The 24,264-nt window shown below is 40.5% G+C and overlaps 1 protein-coding gene across 1 annotated transcript in view; it reads right to left on the minus strand.

Moving 5' to 3' along the window:
* TRIO (trio Rho guanine nucleotide exchange factor) overlaps positions 1 to 24,264 on the minus strand; it is a 3,555,343-nt gene that overhangs the window by 2,397,867 nt on the left and 1,133,212 nt on the right. Inside the window, 1 exon segment of the mRNA XM_077269474.1 lies at positions 6,116 to 6,310. Coding sequence (XP_077125589.1) covers positions 6,116 to 6,310 — 195 coding nt within the window.

Here is a 24,264-nt window from a genome sequence, read left to right on the forward strand (position 1 = left end):
GTTTCAGGAGGTCCACTCTGCTTTGGCTGGAGTCTGAATGAAGGACGCTGGCTGGAATTGCTTGGTTACATGGGTGCATATAAAAGATCACTGCTTCTCCACGTATTTCCAGTGTGACAACACTTTATTCACAGGACACAGAATACATCACACAGATACAGAGGGCAGGCCAATTGAAAAACGGCAGGCCAGACATACATTACAATAGCCGCAGGTGGCCGGAGCCTGACAATATTTACTGTGGGAATTACAAAGGTGGGGAGGTCAGAAGGGGGATATCTGGTCCCCTCTGCCCAGGGGTGCAGCCTGTGGGCTGATGCATTAGGGACATGCATCTCACATGGAACCTATTATACATACAGTGGGGCAAAAAAGTATTTAGTCATTCAGCAATAGTGCAAGTTCCACCACTTAAAAAGATGAGAGGCGTCTGTAATTTACATCATAGGTAGACCTCAACTATGGGAGACAAACTGAGAAATAAAAATCCAGAAAATCACATTGTCTGTTTTTTTATCATTTTATTTGCACATTATGGTGGAAAATAAGTATTTGGTCAGAAACAAACAATCAAGATTTCTGGCTCTCACAGACCTGTAACTTCTTCTTTAAGAGTCTCCTCTTTCCTCCACTCATTACCTGTAGTAATGGCACCTGTTTAAACTTGTTATCAGTATAAAAAGACACCTGTGCACACCCTCAAACAGTCTGACTCCAAACTCCACTATGGTGAAGACCAAAGAGGTGTCAAAGGACACCAGAAACAAAATTGTAGCCCTGCACCAGGCTGGGAAGACTGAATCTGCAATAGCCAACCAGCTTGGAGTGAAGAAATCAACAGTGGGAGCAATAATTAGAAAATGGAAGACATTCAAGACCACTGATAATCTCCCTCGATCTGGGGCTCCACGCAAAATCCCACCCCGTGGGGTCAGAATGATCACAAGAACGGTGAGCAAAAATCCCAGAACCATGCGGGGGGACCTAGTGAATGAACTGCAGAGAGCTGGGACCAATGTAACAAGGCCTACCATAAGTAACACACTACGCCACCATGGACTCAGATCCTGCAGTGCCAGACGTGTCCCACTGCTTAAGCCAGTACATGTCCGGGCCCGTCTGAAGTTTGCTAGAGAGCATTTGGATGATCCAGAGGAGTTTTGGGAGAATGTCCTATGGTCTGATGAAACCAAACTGGAACTGTTTGTTAGAAACACAACTTGTCGTGTTTGGAGGAAAAAGAATACTGAGTTGCATCCATCAAACACCATACCTACTGTAAAGCATGGTGGTGGAAACATCATGCTTTGGGGCTGTTTCTCTGCAAAGGGGCCAGGACGACTGATCCTGGTACATGAAAGAATGAATGGGGCCATGTATCGTGAGATTTTGAGTGCAAACCTCCTTCCATCAGCAAGGGCATTGAAGATGAAACGTGGCTGGGTCTTTCAACATGACAATGATCCAAAGCACACCGCCAGGGCAATGAAGGAGTGGCTTCGTAAGAAGCATTTCAAGGTCCTGGAGTGGCCTAGCCAGTCTCCAGATCTCAACCCTATAGAAAACCTTTGGAGGGAGTTGAAAGTCCGTGTTGCCAAGCGAAAAGCCAAAAACATCACTGCTCTAGAGGAGATCTGCATGGAGGAATGGGCCAACATACTAACAACAGTGTGTGGCAACCTTGTGAAGACTTACAGAAAACGTTTGACCTCTGTCATTGCCAACAAAGGATATATTACAAAGTATTGAGATGAAATGTTGTTTCTGACCAAATACTTATTTTCCACCAGAATATGCAAATAAAATGATAAAAAAACAGACAATGTGATTTTCTGGATTTTTTTTTCTCAGTTTGTCTCCCATAGTTGAGGTCTACCTATGATGTAAATTACAGACGCCTCTCATCTTTTTAAGTGGTGGAACTTGCACTATTGCTGAATGACTAAATACTTTTTTGCCCCACTGTACATATAACTGCACAACATATTCTGGGTGCTGGGGGGTTCCGTAACAGTAACCATATCGCTTAAGGTTATTATCTTTCACCTATCTCCATATCTATTACATCGTCCTTATTTATTACTGGCTTATCAAAAACTGTACTCACCTATCCCAGACGTAACTTCACAATTATCTAATAGATTTGAAACTGCTAATTGAGAAAAAAATTACATTAGTCCTTCATAAATTTTGTTACTGTAGTAAAAGAGAAATTATAAACAACAAGGAAAAAATCCTCCCCTACTCTGCAACATTTGAACACTGTATCCATAATTGAATAGTTTGCTCCTATATGAAGCGAGGATACTATGTGACATGTCAGGAAGCCAAAGATCACCGCTCTGTTTATATGTGAGATGCTGATTCTCATATGCGCAGACTGGTATCTCTGATATGCACTCTCGCTTCTCTCAGGAAAGAATCTCATTCAATCACGTCAGGAGGGGGACCCGGACAGGACCGAAGTAATGGAAGATCATATCCTCCGCAAACGCTGATTGGAGGGGGGAAGACTTGAGGCAGGGACAATGCAGGCACTGCGTCATATCCCAGATGGTGAAGTGGGGGGGGGGACACACGCACAAATTAAATTCTATATGGGTGTCCTGTGTTGATTGTGTTGGGATAGGTGAGTAAATTTTTTGATAGACCAGTAATAAATGAGGATGATGTAATGGATGTGGAGATTCATGAAAGATAATGACCTTAAGCGATATGGTTACCCATTGATCGCTTAAAAAAAACGCGCATTGGGGAGGACGCCATCCAGGTACCAGGGAGTCTTATTACTTTTGTAAGTTACTTTCCAACTACCGTATTTTTCTGACCATAAGACACACTTTTTTCCCTCCAAATTTGGGAGGAAAGTGTGGGTGCGTCTTATGGTGGGGATGCAGCATGTGGGGAGGGGGGCAGCAGCGAGTGGGATCGCACTGTTATCCCACTTCAGGAGGCAGAAAAATGTCCACACTGCTGGGAATCAGCGCTGGGGAAACCATGTGGTCCCGATGATTAAGTGCAGTGAATATTCATTAGCTACTCCCCGCCCACCTATCAGCTGAGCGGTGAGCCGGGAGCAGCAAATGAATACTGCACTTAAGCAGCAACACACATGGTTTCCCCAGCGCTGATTCCTGCAGCAGCTGGGGAGATCCGTGTGTCCAGGGGAGGAGGAGGCAGCAGCAGCAGGGTCCGAGGGAGAGGAGATCGCTGCGTACCTTCCTGGGCTGGAGCCGAGTGCTGTGCAGTGTGCACAAGGAGGACCTGTGATGATGTCAGAAGTGGGCGGGCTGGAGCATCACATGGCAGCACAGAGCCCTCCCTCTTCTTGACATCATCACAGGTCCTTCAGACTCCCCACTAGAATCTGCAGGATTCCTCTTATAACCTGTGCTGTGGAAAGGCAACAAGAGGGAGGGATCTGTGTGCAGTCATGGGATGCTTTTACCTCACCCCAGTGGCTGGCTGGCTGCCACAATTAAAAGGTTAGTCTTCACAGAACACAATAAAGCACTCAGCCACTCCTTTGGTGAACTATAACTCCCAGCATGTCATAGGATCTGCAGGACATGCTGGGAGTTATAGTTCTCCCATGGGATTTTAAAGCAGCACTGCAGTGTTATTTTGCAGTGCTGGAGTGGTGCTTTCAATATAAGCCCTGTGCCCCCATTCTTATACTCACCCTCCAGAATCTTCATATAGTACTTTACAGCCACCACACTGGTCCCGCAGCTTCCAACACAATAACATACTATTATATATAATAACACCACATATAATAGTATGTTATTAAATATTTTACCACATCTTTTTGCTTCAATTATTTTTTTCCCTATTTTCCACCTCTAAAACCTGGGTGCGCCTTATAGTCCGGTGCGTCTTATAGTCCGAAAAATACGGTATGCACTTTTGTCTCTCTTATTATTTACTAGATTGTGGCCCGATTCTAACGCATCGGGTGTTCTGGAATATGCATGTCCCCGTAGTATATGGACAATGATGATTCCAGAATTTGCGGCAGACTGTGCCCGTCGCTGATTGGTCGAGGCAACCTTTATGACATCATCGTCGCCATGGCAACCATTATGACATCTACGTCGATACTGTACCCGTCACTGATTGACGCGGATCAGAGACGCGGGATTTCCAGGACAGACAGACAGACACAGAAAAACCCTTAGACAATTATATATATAGATTGTATCACTATACTGATGTGCAACTATGTATATTGCACACTGTGCCGCACTTTGCACATGATTGTTTCTTATATACATAATGGGCACGTTATGTAATAATTTATATTTGGATATATATATTATGCACTTACATATATATATATATATATATATATATATATATATATATATATATATATATATATATATATATATATATATATATATATATATTTCTTATGATCCTGATCTCCCTTGGTTGTTGCACTTTGTATATATTATATATATTTTCATTTTTCACATTTTTTGCATATTTTATTGTGCACATACGGTATATATTTTTTAAAGCAATTTTTTCAGTATTTATTCTGGGTGTGTCCTTGTTGTTTTTAACTGTTTATAACATGTTGTTTATTAATTTTCCATTGTTAAACCTGATTTAATAAACTATTGTGGTTTTATACTTTAACTGACTTTTTGATCATTTTTTTTTTTTCTTCGGTTTTTCCGCGTTTTTTCTTGCTCCTTTATTTCCGATTGTCCTTTTGTCACTACTTTTGTCCGGCTTCTTGGTTGCAGGGATACTATTAGCATTTATTATCTTTATCCATAATTATCTATTTTACATTATATTGATCTCCCTGCCATCTTGAAGCTGTTCCTTTGTCTTTATTTTTAATACAAAGCATGCACCCACTTGATGGAAGATAGGTGCGCTAGTGCTTGTTTATCAGTATTTTGCACCTTTCTTACCTTTAAAGGGCACCTGTCACCCCGTTTTTTCAGTATGAGATAAAAATACTGTTAAATAGGGCCTGAGCTGTGCATTACAACAGTGTATTTTGTGGACCCCGATTCCCCACCTATGCTGCCAAAATACGTTACCAAAGTAGCCGTTTTTGCCTGTCAATCAGGCTGTTCTGGTCAAAAGGGCGTGGTGTCTTCCCCCAGATCTTGCTTAGTTTTCCGTTGGTGGCGTAGTGGTTTGCGCATGCCCAAGGTCCCGAATCCACTTGCACAGGGGAGTTAAAAGAGCGTGATGTGTACTATTTCATTGGTGATCGTGGGGGCGGCCATCTTCCTTTGGCTGCGCGTGCGCAGAAGCGGTGCTCTGCTGGCCGCTGCTTCAGGAAAATGGCCGCGGGATGCCGCGCGTGCGCAGATGGAGATCGCGGCGGCCATTTTCCTGAAGCAGAGTTCGCATCTCGGCTTCAGGAAAATGGCCGCCGCGATCTCCATCTGCGCATGCGCGGCATCCCGCGGCCATTTTCCTGAAGCCGCGGCCAGCAGAGCGCCGCTTCTGCGCACGCGCGGCCAAAGGAAGATGGCCGCCCCCAACGATCACCAATGAAATAGTACACATCGCGCTCTTTTAACTCCCCTGTGCAGTGGATTCGGGACCTTGGGCATGCACAAACCACTACGCCACCAACGAAAAACTAAGCAAGATCTGGGGGAAGACACCACGCCCTTTTGACCAGACCAGCCTGATTGACAGGCGAAAACGGCTACTTTGGTAAGGTATTTCGGCAGCATAGGTGGGGAATCGGGGTCCACAAAATGCACTGTTGTAATGCACAGCTCAGGCCCTATTTAACAGTATTTTTATCTCATACTGAAAAAACGGGGTGACAGGTGCCCTTTAACCTATAACACTGGAGCCGGTTTGCATCCTGCTGTAAACCAATATTTTTAAAGTGTAAAGGTTAAGTATGGCCTTTTTTATAAGTGACATCAAATGGGATATGTAGCAGCTTTAGTTAGAGGAAGGTGCCAGCTGTATAATGCAATCCTCGCCTAGCATGTCCAGATCCTGAGCCTGTTGCATGCATCTGCTCCTGACATGTTACGCACATTTATATCACATGGTGGAAAATAATTAAATTAGTATTACAAGCAGGATTACAAATTTACAGCAGCATTTCCATAACACTTACCGATTTGTTTGAGTCACTGTAAATTCCCAACGCTTTTTCCAAAGTTGTACGGTATTTCTCCATACGCAAAGAGAAATCTCGATACCTTTTGTCCAGCACAGCAATACATTTTTTAATTTCAGAAGAATGAGCATGTCCTTTGTCACAAAAGCCATCAGCAAGCTGTATCAGCAGTTTTACCCTCTCTCTAGTTTGCTGGAAAAGGATTAAAAATAACATAAAACTTTCATTTTTCATAAAATAAAATGTATTTCCACTTTAAAATGAGAAAAAAAAAAACAATACGATAACAATGAGTTACAACTTATATTTAAAGTGAAAGCTGCAACTTTGTGTTAGTTCCATAACATGACTGATCACAATGCATGACATATATCACTGATTTGATATAAGGGTCATCTATTCTTGACATGAAAAGTGATGAAAAAGAAGAAAACTGAAAAATCTATTAAATTTAAAATGCTATTACAGTTTCAGAAAACTTTTGTCCCCAGGCGCAGACTGTTTAAAAAAAACAATCTGCGTATTAGGCCTGATTCAGACATTTGTGTTTAACCCCTTATTGACTGAGACAATTTTGACCTTATTGACCAAGCAAAATTTTACAATTCTGACCAGGGTCACTTTACGTGATAACTCTTGGAAAGCTTTGACGGATCCCACTGATTCTGAGACTGTTGTATTGTGACATATTGTACTTCATAATAGTGGTAAATTTTCTTCGATATGACTTGGGTTTATTTATGAAAAAAATAGAAATTTGGCAAAAATTTTGAGCATTTCAATATAATTTTTGTGCCCTTAAACCAGAGAAGTATGTCACACAAAATAGTTAATGGATAACATTTCCCACATGTCTACTTTACACCAGTACAATTTTGTAAACCTTTTTTTGTTAGGAAGTCAGAAGGGTTAAAAGTTGATCAGCAATTTCTCATTTTTCCAACAAAATGTACAAAAACATTTTATATAGGGACAAAATCACACTTAAAGTGACTTTGGGAGGTCTATGTGACAGAAAGTACCCAAAAGTGACAACATCCTATACATAGAGCAACTCGACACAGACGGCGACAACCGTGGCACACGCTGCAAACACGCTTCCTGCAGCGATGCTCCAGGTGCGCCGAACGTCTGTGGAGAAAATCTAAGTTACCCGAAGATTTCATCCATTATAAGTTCTTGTTAAAAACATACAACTCTGCCCTTCACCTCTCCAAACAAACCTATTTCAACACCCTCATCACCTCACTGTCCAATAACCCTAAACGTCTCTTCGACACTTTCCAGTCCCTACTCAACCCAAGAGAGCAGGCCCCAACCACAGATCTCCGCGCTGAAGATCTGGCCAATTACTTCAAAGAAAAAATTGACCACATTCGCCAGGAAATCATCTCCCAATCTCTTCATACCAGGCACTGTCCTCCCTCCCCCACTGCATCTAGTTCACTCTCTGACTTTGAACCAGTTACTGAAGAAGAAGTAAGCAGGCTCCTTGCATCTTCTCGCCCGACCACTTGCACCAGTGACCCCATTCCGTCACATCTCCTCCAGTCCCTTTCCCCGGCTGTCACCTCTCACCTAACAAAAATATTCAACCTTTCCCTCACTTCCGGTATTTTTCCCTCCTCATTTAAGCATGCCATCATACATCCATTACTTAAAAAACCCTCTCTCGACCAAAACTGTGCTGCTAATTATAGACCTGTCTCTAATCTTCCCTTCATCTCTAAACTCCTGGAACGCCTGGTCCACTCCCGTCTTACCCGCTATCTTTCAGATAACTCTCTTCTTGACCCTCTTCAATCTGGCTTCCGCTCTTTACACTCTACTGAAACTGCCCTCACTAAAGTCTCTAATGACCTACTAACAGCTAAATCTAATGGTCACTACTCCATGCTAATTCTATTGGATCTTTCCGCAGCATTCGACACTGTGGATCATCAGCTCCTCCTCACTATGCTCCGCTCCATCGGCATCAAGGACACCGTTCTCTCTTGGTTCTCCTCCTATCTCTCTGACCGATCCTTCACTGTATGTTTTGCTGGTTCCTCCTCCTCTCACCTTCCCCTTACTGTTGGGGTTCCTCAAGGATCAGTCCTAGGCCCCCTCCTCTTCTCTTTGTATACTGCCCCTATTGGACAAACAATCAGTAGATTTGGGTTCCAGTACCATCTCTATGCTGATGACACCCAATTATACACCTCTTCTCCTGCTTTCACTCCGACCTTCTTAGAAAACACCAGTGATTGTCTTACCGCTGTCTCTAACATCATGTCCTCCCTCTATCTGAAACTGAACCTGTCAAAAACTGAACTCCTCGTGTTCTCTCCCTCTACTAACCTACCTTTGCCTGACATTGCCATCTCCGTGTGTGGTTCCACCATTACTCCAAAGCAACATGCCCGCTGCCTTGGGGTTATCCTTGACTCCGAGCTTTCATTCACCCCCCACATCCGATCACTGGCTCGCTCTTCTTATTTGCATCTCAAAAACATTTCTAGAATTCGCCCTTTTCTTACTTTCGACTCTGCAAAAACTCTTACTGTTTCTCTTATTCATTCCCGTCTGGACTATTGTAACTCTCTACTAATCGGCCTCCCTCTTACCAAACTCTCCCCGCTCCAATCTGTCCTGAATGCTGCTGCCAGGATCATATTCCTCACCAACCGTTACACCGATGCCTCTACCTTGTGCCAGTCATTACACTGGCTACCCATCCACTCCAGAATCCAGTACAAAACTACTACCCTCATCCACAAAGCACTCCATGGCTCAGCACCACCCTACATCTCCTCTCTGTTCTCAGTCTACCACCCTACCCGTGCCCTCCGCTCCGCTAATGACCTCAAGTTAGCATCCTCAATAATCAGAACCTCCCATTCCCGTCTCCAAGACTTTACACGCGCTGCGCCGATTCTTTGGAATGCACTACCTAGGTTAATACGATTAATCCCCATCCCCAACACATAATCAGGTTCCTCGCATCATGTTCTCATACACTTTATGCAGTAAATATCACTCTGTGTCTGTACTGCTACATACTTAGGCAGTTAACTGGTTCATGCAGCTTTACATGAACACCCGAGCCTTACACTATGGCTGGTCCAAATAACTAAAGCAATTGTTACCATCCACCTCTCGTGTCTCCCCTTTTCCTCATAGTTTGTAAGCTTGCGAGCAGGGCCCTCATTCCTCCTGGTATCTATTTTGAACTGTGATTTCTGTTATGCTGTAATGTCTATTGTCTGTACAAGTCCCCTCTATAAGTTGTAAAGCGCTGCGGAATATGTTGGCGCTATATAAATAAAAATTATTATTATTACCATTCTAAAAGCTGCACTCCTCAAGGTGCTCAAAACCACATTCAAGAAGTTAATTAACCCTTTAGTTGCTTTACAGGAACTAAAGCAATCTGGAAGGAAAAAATTAACATTTAACCTTTTTTCACATTTTTTTTTTTTTTTTTTTTAAACTTTTGCTCCAAATTTGTTATTTTCACAAGGTTAACAGGAGAAAATGGATGCTAAAATTTGTTGTGCAATTTCTCCTGAGTGAGTCAATACCCCATTTGTGGGGAAAATCCTCTTTTGCCATCTGAGTTTTTGAATGTAAAATTTGCTGGAATAATTAGTGGACGCCATGTTGTGTTTGGAAAACCTCTGATCTGTCTAAACAGTAGTACCTCCCCATAAGGCTACTTTCACACTAGCGTTAACTGCATTACGTCGCAAATCGTCTTTTTTCAGAAAAAACGCATCCTGCAAAAGTTTTTGCAGGATGCGTTTTTTCCCCATAGACTTGTATTGGCGACATATTGCGACAGATTGGCATACGTCGTGTCCGTCGTACGACGTATGCGTCGAAATTTGGCGACACGTTGTCGGCAAAAATCGTTGATTGTAACGTTTTTTGTCTCCGCCTAAAAAACGTGTCGCGACGCATCCTTCGGCATGCGTCGTTGGCTACAATGGAAGCCTATGGGCGACAGATGCGTCGGGACACGTCGTACGACGCAATGCAGCGCTGCAATACGTTTTTTTTACACTGAGCATGCTCAGAAGAAGGATTTTGTGTGTATGTGTGTGTGTGTATGCGTCTTCTGATTGGGTCCACCTTTCTGCCTTTGTTGTACATATGTGTATTTTCATAAAGCTTATGTGCTTGTGTGTGTGTGTGTATTTTTGTACGGCTGTGTGCTTTTGTAAGTATGTCTTCATGTGCCTGCACCTTATTATGCCTTCGCCAATCTTATGCCTGTTCATGTGGGAGGGTATGTGTCCACGTTCAGGATTTCATCAGCATTTGGTCAGGATTTTTCATCAGTATTTGTGTGGGTGATAAATGCAGAAGTGGTGCATATGTTTCTATTATACTTTTCCTCTAATTGTTAGGGTATGTTTACACGGTCAGGAAACGCTGCTTGTTTGACGCTGCGCAGAGCTGCAGCGTCAAAAAAGCAGCGTCCAGATGTTCCAGCATAGTGGAGGGGATTTTATGAAACCCGCACGCGGCGGCCCTGCGACTCCGAACATGCTGCGCGTCTTTTCAGATCGCAGCATGTCCGTACACCTTGCGGGGACGCAGCGTCCCCGCAAGGCATATCACAGGGCGCTATGGGAGAGAGCGATCATCGCGGATGTGAAGAGTTAACACATCCGGCATGATCGCGTCCCAGAAAGGGGGCGGGGCTTAGCGCCGAGCGGCTTCGCCGCTGCGGCGATACCGCCGGCCATCCTGATCGTGGAAACATACCCTTACACTCCTTGTTTTGGATTACAAATACTGATGGAAAATCCTGACCAAATCCTGATGCAATCCTGAACGTGGACACATACCAGGCATGTTTGTGCGCATCATGTTGATTGCATGTGCATTTGTCCATGCCTAATTGGTTAATTGCCTTTTTCTGATGGATTTACTAAGTATAGTGGTCTGTGCAGCCTGTGGTTTAAATGTGTGTATTTTTTTTTTTCTTATTTTATTTATTTATTTATTTTTATTTTTTTTAAATCTGATGTATTTTTGCAAAGTCTAGTCTGCAGCTTGTGGTTTGAATGTGTGAGTGTTTTTTTTTTTTTTTTCTATTTCAAAGTGTTGATTTTCTGTTGAAACCATTTGCAGTTGATGTACCGTACTTGTATTTAAAATAAAGAGCATTTCAGCTCCCAATTGTGATGTGAAGAAAAAAAAAAAAAAAAGAATAAAATGTTTGTTAAAAAAAATGTCCGTAGTATCATTTCAGAAAGGTAAATTTAAAACTGGTGTATGTACCAATGGGTTACACATGCAATAAAGAGTTGGTTGACATCTCATTTTTTAATAAAGGTTATACTGTAAAGGTTTTTTGGGGGAGGTGATTTTTGAAAATAAAATGTGGTAAATATATTTTTACATGGTGGGTTCACATTTTTAAAATTTTTTTTGAGACATGGAAATGAATGGTATAACGTGCACATGTTTTGGTGTTCACCTTTAATGAACATTTCTCACATCAATTCAGCAGGGTGTTTATCTTAAACATTACCTAGTTCAGGGGGTGGTTTAACTATAAATCTATTATACATATTACAGATACACCAGGGACCAGGACCACATCCGCCGCCTCTAGTCCCAACCAGGACCACAGCCACCGGTCATCCCACAGGACCACAGCCATACCCACATCTTGAAATCTTTCAAAGTAAGTTTTGAAAACCCCAAATCTGCTACTTCAACGTGTAGAGCAGATTGCAAGTGTCTCTTAACTTACAGATACACCAGGACCACATCCGCAGCAAGCCGCCGCCGCCGCCTCTAGTCCCAACCAGGACCACAGCCGCAGCAAGCCGCCTCTAGTCCCAACCAGGACCACAGCCACCAATCTTTTCAAGTAAGTTTTGAAGACCCCAAATCTGCTACTTCAATGTGTAGAGCAGATTGCAAGTGTCTTTTAACTTACAGATACACCAGGACCACAGCCGCAGCAAGCCGCCGCCTCTAGTCCCAACCAGGACCACAGCCACCAATCTTTTCAAGTAAGTTTTGAAGACCCCAAATCTGCTACTTCAATGTGTAGAGCAGATTGCAAGTGTCTTTTAACTTACAGATACACCAGGACCACAGCCGCAGCAAGCCGCCGCCTCTAGTCCCAACCAGGACCACAGCCGCAGCAAGCCGCCACCTCTAGTCCCAACCAGGACCACAGCCACCAATCTTTTCAAGTAAGTTTTGAAGACCCCAAAACTGCTACTTCAATGTGTAGAGCAGATTGCAAGTGTCTTTTAACTTACAGATACACCAGGACAACAGCCGCAGCAAGCTTGAGCAACAATGTCCTTTTCTGACAGCCCTCCTCCACAGCAACAGCGTGTATCAGTAAGTTAACACAAAAAATGTTTTTTTTTTTTATTTTTTTTAAATTACATTTTTATGGATCACTACATGCATAAATTATGTTTCAACAGGAAGCTGAATCAGATGAGGAGCTGTCAGAAGGGGGCAAAACGGGTGGAGAGATGCAAGTGGAGGAGGAACCAAGTGTAAGTAGTGGTGAAACAGTTGCTTCACACATCACACTGCACCATACACAAAACAGATTTTCATACATAACTTAACACCGAAAACATGCCTACATTACAGAGAATTTGTTTCCTTTATTTCAGTCTCCTGCTGCTGCTGCTGCTGACCAGTCAGCAAATCGTGAAGGTCCTCCCAGCCGCTCCCAGAGTCGGCATAATCGTCGCCGCGGTCGGCCATCAGTGAGTTTTTTTTTTTGGGAGGGGGATTCTATTGGTACTTCAGTGTTTCAGTGTACTAATTTGTTTGTTTTTCTTCTTTTTTTGCACAGGCTTCACAGCGTGCTCCCGCAGAGGAGTTCGATGATGACATCGACATAGACAGTCTCATCGAGGAGGTTCACGAGCGGGAGCCACTGTGGAACATGGCTGACCGCAGCCATGCCGATACCGGTGTCACCCGTCAGCTTTGGGACGAAGTGTGTCATAACATCTTTCCAAGGTGGGAGGACCTTCATCCACAGCAGCAGAGCAAACTATGTAAGTATTCACTTTTCAGTGATGTTTTGAGCTGACTGTAATGTATTGCATTTACCAATTTTTTTTTTCTTTTTATTCTTGTCTTCACAGGTGGAAAGGTTAGGAAGCGGTGGCGGTCACTGAGGGATCGCTTTAAGAGGGAATTCAATGCGGAGATGCAGGCCCCGAGTGGCTCAGCAGGAAGGAAGAGGAGCAGATATAAATATGGCCCGGCCCTCTCCTTCCTGAGGCGAATGATGCTGAGCAGAGTGTAAGTATTCTACAGCCCACTAATAACCATGTTAACCTGTCTAACTTAGTTTGGCTTCAGTCAGGGCTTTTTCATATCAATATATTAATTTCTTTTGTTTTTTCTTTCACAGCACCTTCTCCAGCCACCGGGCACCTGCATCTTCCTCTGCACCCTCTGGAGCGATCCCTCCTGAGTCCGCCACAGAGGGCCACGTCAGTAGGCCCCACACCACTGACCCCTCCTCTGACCCCTCTGCCCCCTCCACCTCATCTGCCCCAAGCAGTGGAGCATTATTGCAGCCTTCATTGCTCGCATCTGATGCTGAACAGATAGCGTTCCCTTTACCCCACCCCTCTGATCCTGCCACCTCGAGACCACCATTAGGTTCGTGGCGGCAGCGACAGAGGGGTCAGGAAAAGAGCTATGCTCCTGAGTTCTTACATCTGAATGCATCCTTCCAAAGCTCTTTCAAAATTTTGGGAGAGCAAGTGACTGCTGGTTTCAACATGGTGCAATCACGCATCAGTGAAACAAGCCATGAAACCAGCAGTCGCTTGGATAGGCTGCATTCAGATGTAAGTCAGTCTCCGGCCAATCTTTTTTTTCAATCCATGCTCAGGAGCATGGAGAAGCTTTCTCTTCAGCAACAGATGCGGGTAATGAATACCTGCTATAATGCTCTAATGAAGGCCCTTAACGAACCCGAATCTACCCACACATCCACTACAATTCCACCCCAGGCCCCATTTCCACACCATGCCCCACCCCAGGCCCCATTTCCACACCATACCCCCCATTACCAAACCAAGCCCCAATACCCACACCAGCCCCATTACCAAACCCAGCCCCAATCCCCACACCAGCCCCATTACCAAACCCAGCCCCAATCCCCACACCAGCACCATTACCAAACCCAGCCACAAACCCCACGCCAGCCCCATTACCCAACCCAGTCCCACTACCCAACCCAGTCCCACTACCCAACCCAGTCACAATACCCAACCCAGTCCCAACACCCAACCCAGTCCCCATACCCATCCCGGCCCCCAAACCAAATTCCTTCCCCAATGTTTTCTTCCTTGCCCAGCTTATCTTCCCCAGTAAGTATTCCCCCTACCCCAACACCACCCCCCTCTGGTCAGCCTCCTGGTTTTACCCCCCCTTCCACTGCACCCCAAACAAGTAGGGTTTCCCCACCTATCGACGTGGTCCAACCTTCCTGCCCCTCCTCCCCTCTTATCTCCACCCCACACTTTGAAGACTTGTAATGTAGCTATGTAAATGTTTATGTAAATGTTATTCAAAAAAATGTGCAGTTTTCAAAAAAAAAAATTGAAAATAAAAAATATCTAATTTTTTGGCAAAAAAAATATTTTTTTTTTTAAAAAAAGAGTTAAAATAAAATGCTGTCTGATTTAAATTCTAGTCTTTGTGTGTGTGTGGATTTATTAAGGTAATATGGCAACTAAATAAAAAAGGTAAAATAAAAATAAACACCAGACGTGTGAAAGGTATAACATATTGGTTTTACTAGCAAGAAAACCACGCTTTTGGGCCTTTTTTTTGGGGGGGGGGAAACACATTTTTTACATAAACCAAACACATGGAAAACAGGTTACACAATTATGTCTTGCCATGGGATCCGCCCGACAGGTGACAAAAAATAATCCGCAAACTGGTCCCTCATCCTTGTAACAGAACCTGTAGAGCGAACCGAGCTGCTGCGGTAGTCCCACAAGGTTGTCTCCAACTCTTCGTCATCCAAGGAAACGGGCTCCTTTGAAAGGACAAAGTTGTGGAGCACCACACAGGCTTTAACAACCTCGTCTATAGTTGTGGTTTTCAGTGTCAGTAGAACTCGCCACTTCGCCGTCAATATACCAAAAGAACACTCTACTACTCTTCGTGCTCTAGTAAGCCGGTAATTAAATACCCACTTGGTACGGGTTAAGTTCCGGCTACTATACGGTTTCAGTAGGTGCGGCAACAGTTGAAAGGCTTCATCACCTACACAAACATATTCCATGGCTGGTTCACTTGTTCCTGGCAGTGGTCTAGCTGACGGGGAATTGTAGGTCTCTCCATAAAGGCAACGACCCATTGGAGAGTTTTTAAAAACTTGCGAATCGTTGGACCGTCCATACGCTCCTTTGTCCACGGCAAGGAACTTGCAGTTGGCGTCTGCAATAGCCATAAGAACGATGGAGAAATACTTCTTGTAATTATAGTACTCCGATCCTGTTCCTGCCGGTTTCGCAATCCTTATATGTTTCCCGTCAACTGCACCCACACAATTTGGGAAATTGCAAAATTGCTGAAACTGTTCTGCACTTCTCAACCAGATTTCCATGGATGGTTGGGGGATATACTCTGGCTGTAAAGTGGTCCAAATAGCCCGACATGTCTCCTTCACTATTCCTGAAATAGTGGAAATGCCCAGCCGAAATTGGTAATGGAGCGAAGTCATCGATTCACCAGTAGCTAGGAAGCTGAAAAAAAAAAAAAAAATTTAGAAAAAATTGCACAGACCAAAAAGTTTCAATAAATGGCACTGTGAATATTTTTTTTAGGACGGGACACACAATAAAACCTGCATGAAACCGGTGTAAAAAAGCAGTGGCATGGCCGCAAACAAAACAAAAATTACATGCTGCAGAAAATAGTGCGCAATATGTCAGCGCAGTATTGTCTGCAGCATGTAATCTAACATTAAAAATGACCAATGACAGAAAAAAAAGCAGTTGCATGTCACAAACCCCCCCCCAAAAAAAAAAAATCTGCAGAAAATGCAACGCAATATTTCAGCGCAGTATTTTCTGCAGTCTGTTATAGGACATTCAATATGAGCAATGACATAAAAAAAAAAAAACAGTGGAATGGCCGCAAACAAAACAAAAATTACATGCTGCAGAAAATAGTGCGCAATATGTCAGCGCAGTATTGTCTGCAGCATGTACCGTAATCTAACATTAAAAATGACCAATGACAGAAAAAAAAGCAGTTGCATGTCAACAAACCCCCCCCCAAAAAAAAAAAAATCTGCAGAAAATGCAACACCATATTTCAGCGCAGTATTTTCTGCAGTCTGTTATAGGACATTCAATATGAGCAATGACATTAAAAAAAAAGCAGTGGAATGGCCGCAAACAAAACAAAAATTACATGCTGCAGAAAATAGTGCACAATATGTCAGCGCAGTATTGTCTGCAGCATGTAATCTAACATTAAAAATGACCAATGACAGAAAAAAAGCAGTTGTATGTCAACAAACCCCCCCCCAAAAAAAATCTGCAGAAAATGCAACGCAATATTTCAGCGCAGTATTTTCTGCAGTCTGTTATAGGACATTCAATATGAGCAATGACATTAAAAAAAAGCAGTGGAATGGCCGCAAACAAAACAAAAATTACATGCTGCAGAAAATAGTGCACAATATGTCAGCGCAGTATTGTCTGCAGCATGTAATCTAACATTAAAAATGACCAATGATAGAAAAAAAAGCAGTTGCATGTCAACAAACCCCCCCCAAAAAAAAAATCTGCAGAAAATGCAACGCAATATTTCAGCGCAGTATTTTCTGCAGTCTGTTATAGGACATTCAATATGAGCAATGACATTAAAAAAAAAGCAGTGGAATGGCCGCAAACAAAACAAAAATTACATGCTGCAGAAAATAGTGCGCAATATGTCAGTGCAGTATTGTCTGCAGCATGTAATATTACATTCAATATCAGCAATGAAATAAAAAAGAGGCTTACCGCAGGGTCACCATCAGCCGCTCCGCCGGTGTGATGGCAAACCTCATCCTTGTGTCCTGCCTTCGGATGACATCCTCCAGTTTTTGAAGCAAAAAGTTCCATCCTCATCCGCACGTAATTGTAGAATTTGTGTGGATTGTGCTGCAACTCCAGGTACAGAGTGGACTGGACACCCCGAGTCATCCGTAGTTCATTAATCGGATGTATCCAGAGTCGCCTCCGTCTCCGTTGCTGCAGAAGCATCCTACGTTTTTCCGCTGCTGCCTCATTCTCCCGCACTATGATATCCAGGCGATTCGTCTCAAAGATAACGTCGGTAACCAAACTCGCAATCCTCACAAGAACACCTTCCATCGCTGCCACAAAACTAAAACCCTCAAAGATGGGCTGTAAAAACAGTAACTATATCGATTTTTCCAAAGTGTTTGATACCGTGCCGCACAAGAGGTTGGTACACAAAATGAGAATGCTTGGTCTGGGGGAAAATGTGTGTAAATGGGTTAGTAACTGGCTTAGTGATAGAAAGCAGAGGGTGGTTATAAATGGTATAGTCTCTAACTGGGTCGCTGTGACCAGTGGGGTACCGCAGGGGTCGGTATTGGGACCTGTTCTCTTCAACATATTCATTAATGATCTGGTAGAAGGTTTACACAGTAAAATATTGATATTTGCAGATGATACAAAACTATGTAAAGCAGTTAATACAAGAGAAGATAGTATTCTGCTACAGATGGATCTGGATAAGTTGGAAACTTGGGCTGAAAGGTGGCAGATGAGGTTTAACAATGATAAATGTAAGGTTATACACATGGGAAGAAGGAATCAATAACACCATTACACACTGAACGGGAAACCACTGGGTAAATCTGACAGGGAGAAGGACTTGGGGATCCTAGTTAATGATAAACTTACCTGGAGCAGCCAGTGCCAGGCAGCAGCTGCCAAGGCAAACAGGATCATGGGGTGCATTAAAAGAGGTCTGGATACACATGATGAGAGCATTATACTGCCTCTGTACAAATCCCTAGTTAGACCGTACATGGAGTACTGTGTCCAGTTTTGGGCACCGGTGCTCAGGAAGGAAAGGTATCCAGTCCCCTCTTAAATTGAAGCAATGAGTCACTCATTACAACATCATATGGCAGAGAGTTCCATAGTCTCACTGCTTTTACAGTAAAGAATCCGCGTCTGTTATTATGCTTAAACCTTTTTTTCCTCCAGACGTAGAGGATGCCCCCTTGTCCCTGTCACCGGTCTATGATTAAAAAGATCAGCAGAAAGGTCTTTGTACTGTCCCCTCATATATTTATACATTAACATAAGTAGTAATGTAGCGTCGGGTGGTTTCGTCAAACTCAATTTGACAGGTGGACACGCCCCTATCAAAGTGTATCAAAGTGTGTAACCCCTCCCCTCTCCTTGTCTTCTAACAGCAGCTGTGTGGCAGCTCCCCCTCCCTTTTTATATAGTTTAATTTGTTAATACGGTGAATATTATCCCAGTAATTGTTTTATATTAGAGTTTTATATTTATATGTGATTTATAATGCACACATTATGTATGTGGGCATGTTACAACATGAATGTTATCCCCGGGGCATGTTACAACATGAATGTTATCCCCGCAGCTGTCCTCCTTGTCTTCTAACAGCAGCTGTGTGCCTGCTCCCCCTCCCTTTTTATATAGTTTAATATTATCATCGCTGTATTTGATACAGTGTTTATTATCCCAGTAATTGTTTTATATTAGTTGATTATATGCTATATTAAGTAGCCTTATTTAATAATCCGCTGGTAGGGAGAGTGAGGTTGTGTTTCTACGGTATTATTCTGCTGTGAGCTTGAAGTCTGGATACTATAACTGCTAACACATGCTAAGATTTTCAGGGCTGGAGATACAAAACATTCCACTAACTAGCAGCTGTTAAAATGTATCTGTACCGATCACTAACTAGGTGTCAGGGTGTGTGTGTTAAGAGGTGTTTACCAAATATGTGAAACTTCTTACAAAATAATATGTTGTTACAAGTCATTTATCCGCTATAAGATGTGCTTCTGACATTTTCATAAACCTATAGCCCCAATAATATTTATTTGGCGCTCAGATAATTAATTAAAAACGGAAAAAATGTGTTAAATAGACTAATTAAAATCGCATAAACCGTGTTAAATAGACATTACACCAAAATCATAGCGAATCAAAATGTATTAAATTGATTACTGATACGCTTCCAACAAGTTGATAATAATATCAAAAGTGTATAAAAGCGCATAAAGCGTGTTAAATAGACATTACACCAAAATCACAGCGAATCAAAATGTATTAAATTGATTACTGATACGCTTCCAACAAGTTGATAATAATATCAAAAGTGTATAAAAGCGCATAAAGCGTGTTAAATAGACATTACACCAAAATCACAGCGAATCAAAATGTATTAAATTGATTACTGATACGCGTCCAACAAGTTGATAATAATATCAAAAGTGTATAAAATCGCATAAAGCGTGTTAAATAGACATTACACCAAAAGCATAGCGAATCAAAATGTATTAAATTGATTACTGATACGCTTCCAACAAGTTGATAATAATATCAAAAGTGTATAAAATCGCATAAAGCGTGTTAAATAGACACTACACCAAAATCATAGCGAACCAAAATGTATTAAATTGATTACTGATACGCTTCCAACAAGTTGATAATAATATCAAAAGTGTATAAAAGCGCATAAAGCGTGTTAAATAGACATTACACCAAAATCACAGCGAATCAAAATGTATTAAATTGATTACTGATACGCGTCCAACAAGTTGATAATAATATCAAAAGTGTATAAAATCGCATAAAGCATGTTAAATAGACATTACAACAAAATCATAGCGAATCAAAGTGTATTAAATTGATTACTGATACGCGTCCAACAAGTTGATAATAATATCAAAAGTGTATAAAATCACATAAAGCGTGTTAAATAGACATTACACCAAAATCACAGCGAATCAAAATGTATTAAATTGATTACTGATACGCTTCCAACAAGTTGATAATAATATCAAAAGTGTATAAAATCGCATAAAGCGTGTTAAATAGACACTACACCAAAATCATAGCGAAAGAATAATATCAAAAGTGTATAAAATCGCATAAAGCGTGTTAAATAGACATTACACCAAAATCACAGCGAACCAAAATGTATTAAATTGATTACTGATACGCGTCCAACAAGTTGATAATAATATCAAAAGTGTATAAAATCGCATAAAGCGTGTTAAATAGACATTACAACAAAATCATAGTGAATCAAAATGTATTAAATTGATTACTGATACGCGTCCAACAAGTTGATAATAATATCAAAAGTGTATAAAATCGCATAAAGCGTGTTAAATAGACATTACAACAAAATCATAGTGAATCAAAATGTATTAAATTGATTACTGATACGCGTCCAACAAGTTGATAATAATATCAAAAGTGTATAAAATCGCATAAAGCGTGTTAAATAGACATTACACCAAAATCACAGCGAATCAAAATGTATTAAATTGATTACTGATACGCTTCCAACAAGTTGATAATAATATCAAAAGTGTATAAAATCGCATAAACCGTGTTAAATAGACATTACACCAAAATCATAGCGAATCAAAATGTATTAAATTGATTACTGACACGCTTCCAACAAGTTGATAATAATATCAAAAGTGTATAAAATCGCATAAAGCGTGTTAAATAGACACTACACCAAAATCATAGCGAATCAAAATGTATTAAATTGATTACTGATACGCTTCCAACAAGTTGATAATAATACCAAAAGTGTACCAATAATATTTATTCTCTTTTTATTGACATTTTCATAAACCTATAGCGCCAATAATATTTATTTGCACACAATCATTTTGAAACCATGTTTTGCTGACCTTAAACATTTTGTATAACAGATGTGTTTCTCCTGATTTTTCTAGCGCAGCTCGCTGAGCGTTACCACTGCACTCATTTCTCTTTGCTGCTTCTGAATGTACACTATTCTCACCCATAGACAGCTTTCCTTTAAAAAATACGAATATTATTGAATATAATGTTTTACATATGTTACAGTATTTTATTTTCCTGGTGTTACTTTAATAATAATAATGATAATAATAATAATAATAATAATAATAATAATAATAATAATAATAATAATAATCATACACCGCAAAATTGTGTCAATATTGGACGACTATGAAATTTTCCATAAAAATCTTCATGGTTAACCCAAGACACGTAAGAAACAAATGCATGACTTTTAGCATAGCCACAGACACGTATATTATTCCATCTTTCTTTAATTCAACATTATTTTATCACATATTAATTTCACAGATGTCTGTGCCGGCTATTTGCACACAACCATTTGAATCCATGTTTTGCGGACCTTAAACATTTTGTATAACAGATGTGTTTCTCCGGATTTTTCTAGCGCAGCTCGCTGAGCGTTACCACTGCACTCATTTCTCTTTGCTGCTTCTGAATGTACACTATTCTCACCCATAGACAGCTTTCCTTTAAAAAATACGAATATTATTGAATATAATGTTTTACATATGTTACAGTATTTTATTTTCCTGGTGTTACTTTAATAATAATAATGATAATAATAATAATAATAATAATAATAATAATAATAATAATAATAATCATACACCGCAAAATTGTGTCAATATTGGACGACTATGAAATTTTCCATAAAAATCTTCTTGGTTAACCCAAGACATGTAAGAAACAAATGCATGACTTTTAGCACAGCCACAGACACGTATATTATTCCATCTTTCTTTAATTCAACATTATTTTATCACATATTAATTTCACAGATGTCTGTGCCGGCTATTTGCACACAACCATTTGAATCCATGTTTTGCGGACCTTAAACATTTTGTATAACAGATGTGTTTCTCCGGATTTTTCTAGCGCAGCTCGCTGAGCGTTACCACTGCACTCATTTCTCTTTGCTGTTTCTGAATGTACACTATTCTCACCCATAGACAGTTTTCCTTTTAAAAATATGAATATTATTGAATATAATGTTTTGCATATGTTACAGTGTTTTATTTTTCCTGGTGTTACTTTAATAATAATAATGATAATAATAATAAAAATATGAATATTATTGAATATAATGTTTTACATATGTTACGGTGTTTTATTTTTCCTGTTGTTACTTTAATAATAATAATGATAATAATAATAATAATAATCATACACCGCAAAATTGTGTCAATATTGGACTACTATGAAATTTTCCATAAAAATCTTCTTGGTTATCCCAAGACACGTAAGAAACAAATGCAGGACTTTTAGCACCGCCACAGACACGTATATTATTCCAGCATTCTTTAATTCAAAGTTATTTTAACACACATTAATTTCACAGATGTCTGTGCCGTCTATTTGCACACAACCATTTTGAAACCATGTTTTGCTGACCTTAAACACTTGTATAACAGCTGGGTTTCTCCTGATTTTTCTAGAGCAGCTCGCTGAGCGTTACCGCTGCACTCATTTCTCTTTGCTGCTTCTGAATGTACACTATTCCCAACCATGGACAGTTTTCCTTTAAAAATATGCGTATTATTGAATATAATGTTTTACATATGTTACAGTATTTTATTTTATTAATAGTTACTTTTAACTATTCTTTTAGAGTGTCTAGTAGATTTATATTCTTTGCCTGATATATTTCTACACAAAGCTTCAAACTATTTTGTAATTTATAATGTATCACAGTAGTTTCATATGAAGCTACATCTTAGGCCCCATTCAGACTATTGTAATATCTGTAGCTTAAAATAGAGCCAAATAGCTACTTTCAAATCCGGACACACACCGTTGATTTTAATGGGTCTAAGGGGGTTCTATCAAGGTTTCCACATAATAGTTATGGAAAGAATAATGCTACAGAATTGGCCGCTCCAGTTATAAAACAAAAATGATGAAAATTATCCATGATGTTAATGTGAAAAAGGCTTATGCAGTGGGTTTATGGATCTCTACAATAAACAACATGTGTAGAAATTTGGTTCTAGAACTTGTTGGATTAGTGAATATAATAACGTTTGTCATATTTTATAACATGCAGCTAATGATTCTTGCTTTCAACTTGTATGTAACTGGATTAAAATAAAGAATAATGACCTAGCTGATTTGGGTGATATTGTAAAACCATTTATTGTTTCTACTACTTGGCAATTGTTACATTCAGTTATTTTTATTTATTTATTTATTTATTTTTATTTTTATTTATTTATTTTTCCATGAAATTTGTTAGTCATTACAATTATTTTTGCTCCCAAGATAGGCTATTAGAGCCACCAAGCTACATAAATGTGCAGGCTCCGGAATATTACAATTACAAAACATTAAAAGTTTGTTTCTCCACTTTTTGCAGATAATAAATCTTAATTTCTTTATAATCTGACTTTTAGTTATAGTTTGTCGCAGTTCTTTGGCGTTCTATGTATACCGTAAATTTTGCTTCCTTTCAGTGAATAATATAAGACAGATTATTTTTATTCAAAAAACATCTAACTTATGTATACTTTTAAAGCTTTGTTACATTTCTAGTCAGTCTACACCATGCTGTGTAACATAAATACATGCGGCCTTGTAGTGATTTAATATAGTGCACCAAACATGATATGGTTTTGGTTTCTCTGAACTGACGCAAACAAAACATATAAGGTAGTACGGCACAAGACGTGAGCGTGCCCGCAGCTCAATCTTTATAGAAATAATACTTCTGCACTCATGGCCACTTCTCCTCCACCTTTGCCTCCTGAACTCATCATACACTGTGAAATAATGCAAAAATCCAGCTTTGTGCTGTATGTGTTGTGTGTGTTTGTTGTGTGTGTTTGTTTTGTGTGTGTTGCATGTGTTGTGTGTGTTCTGTATGTTGTGTGTGTGTATGTTTGTTGTGTGTGTTGTATGTGTTGTGTGTGTTTGTTGTGTGTGTGTGTGTTGCATGTGTTGTGTGTGTTCTGTATGTTGTGTGTGTATGTTTGTTGTTTGTGTTGTATGTGCTGTGTGTGTTCTGTATGTTATGTGTGTTTGCTGTGCGTGTGTTCTGTGTGT

Source organism: Ranitomeya variabilis, chromosome 6 (genome assembly GCF_051348905.1).
Source record: "Ranitomeya variabilis isolate aRanVar5 chromosome 6, aRanVar5.hap1, whole genome shotgun sequence".
Classification (NCBI taxonomy): domain Eukaryota; kingdom Metazoa; phylum Chordata; class Amphibia; order Anura; family Dendrobatidae; genus Ranitomeya; species Ranitomeya variabilis.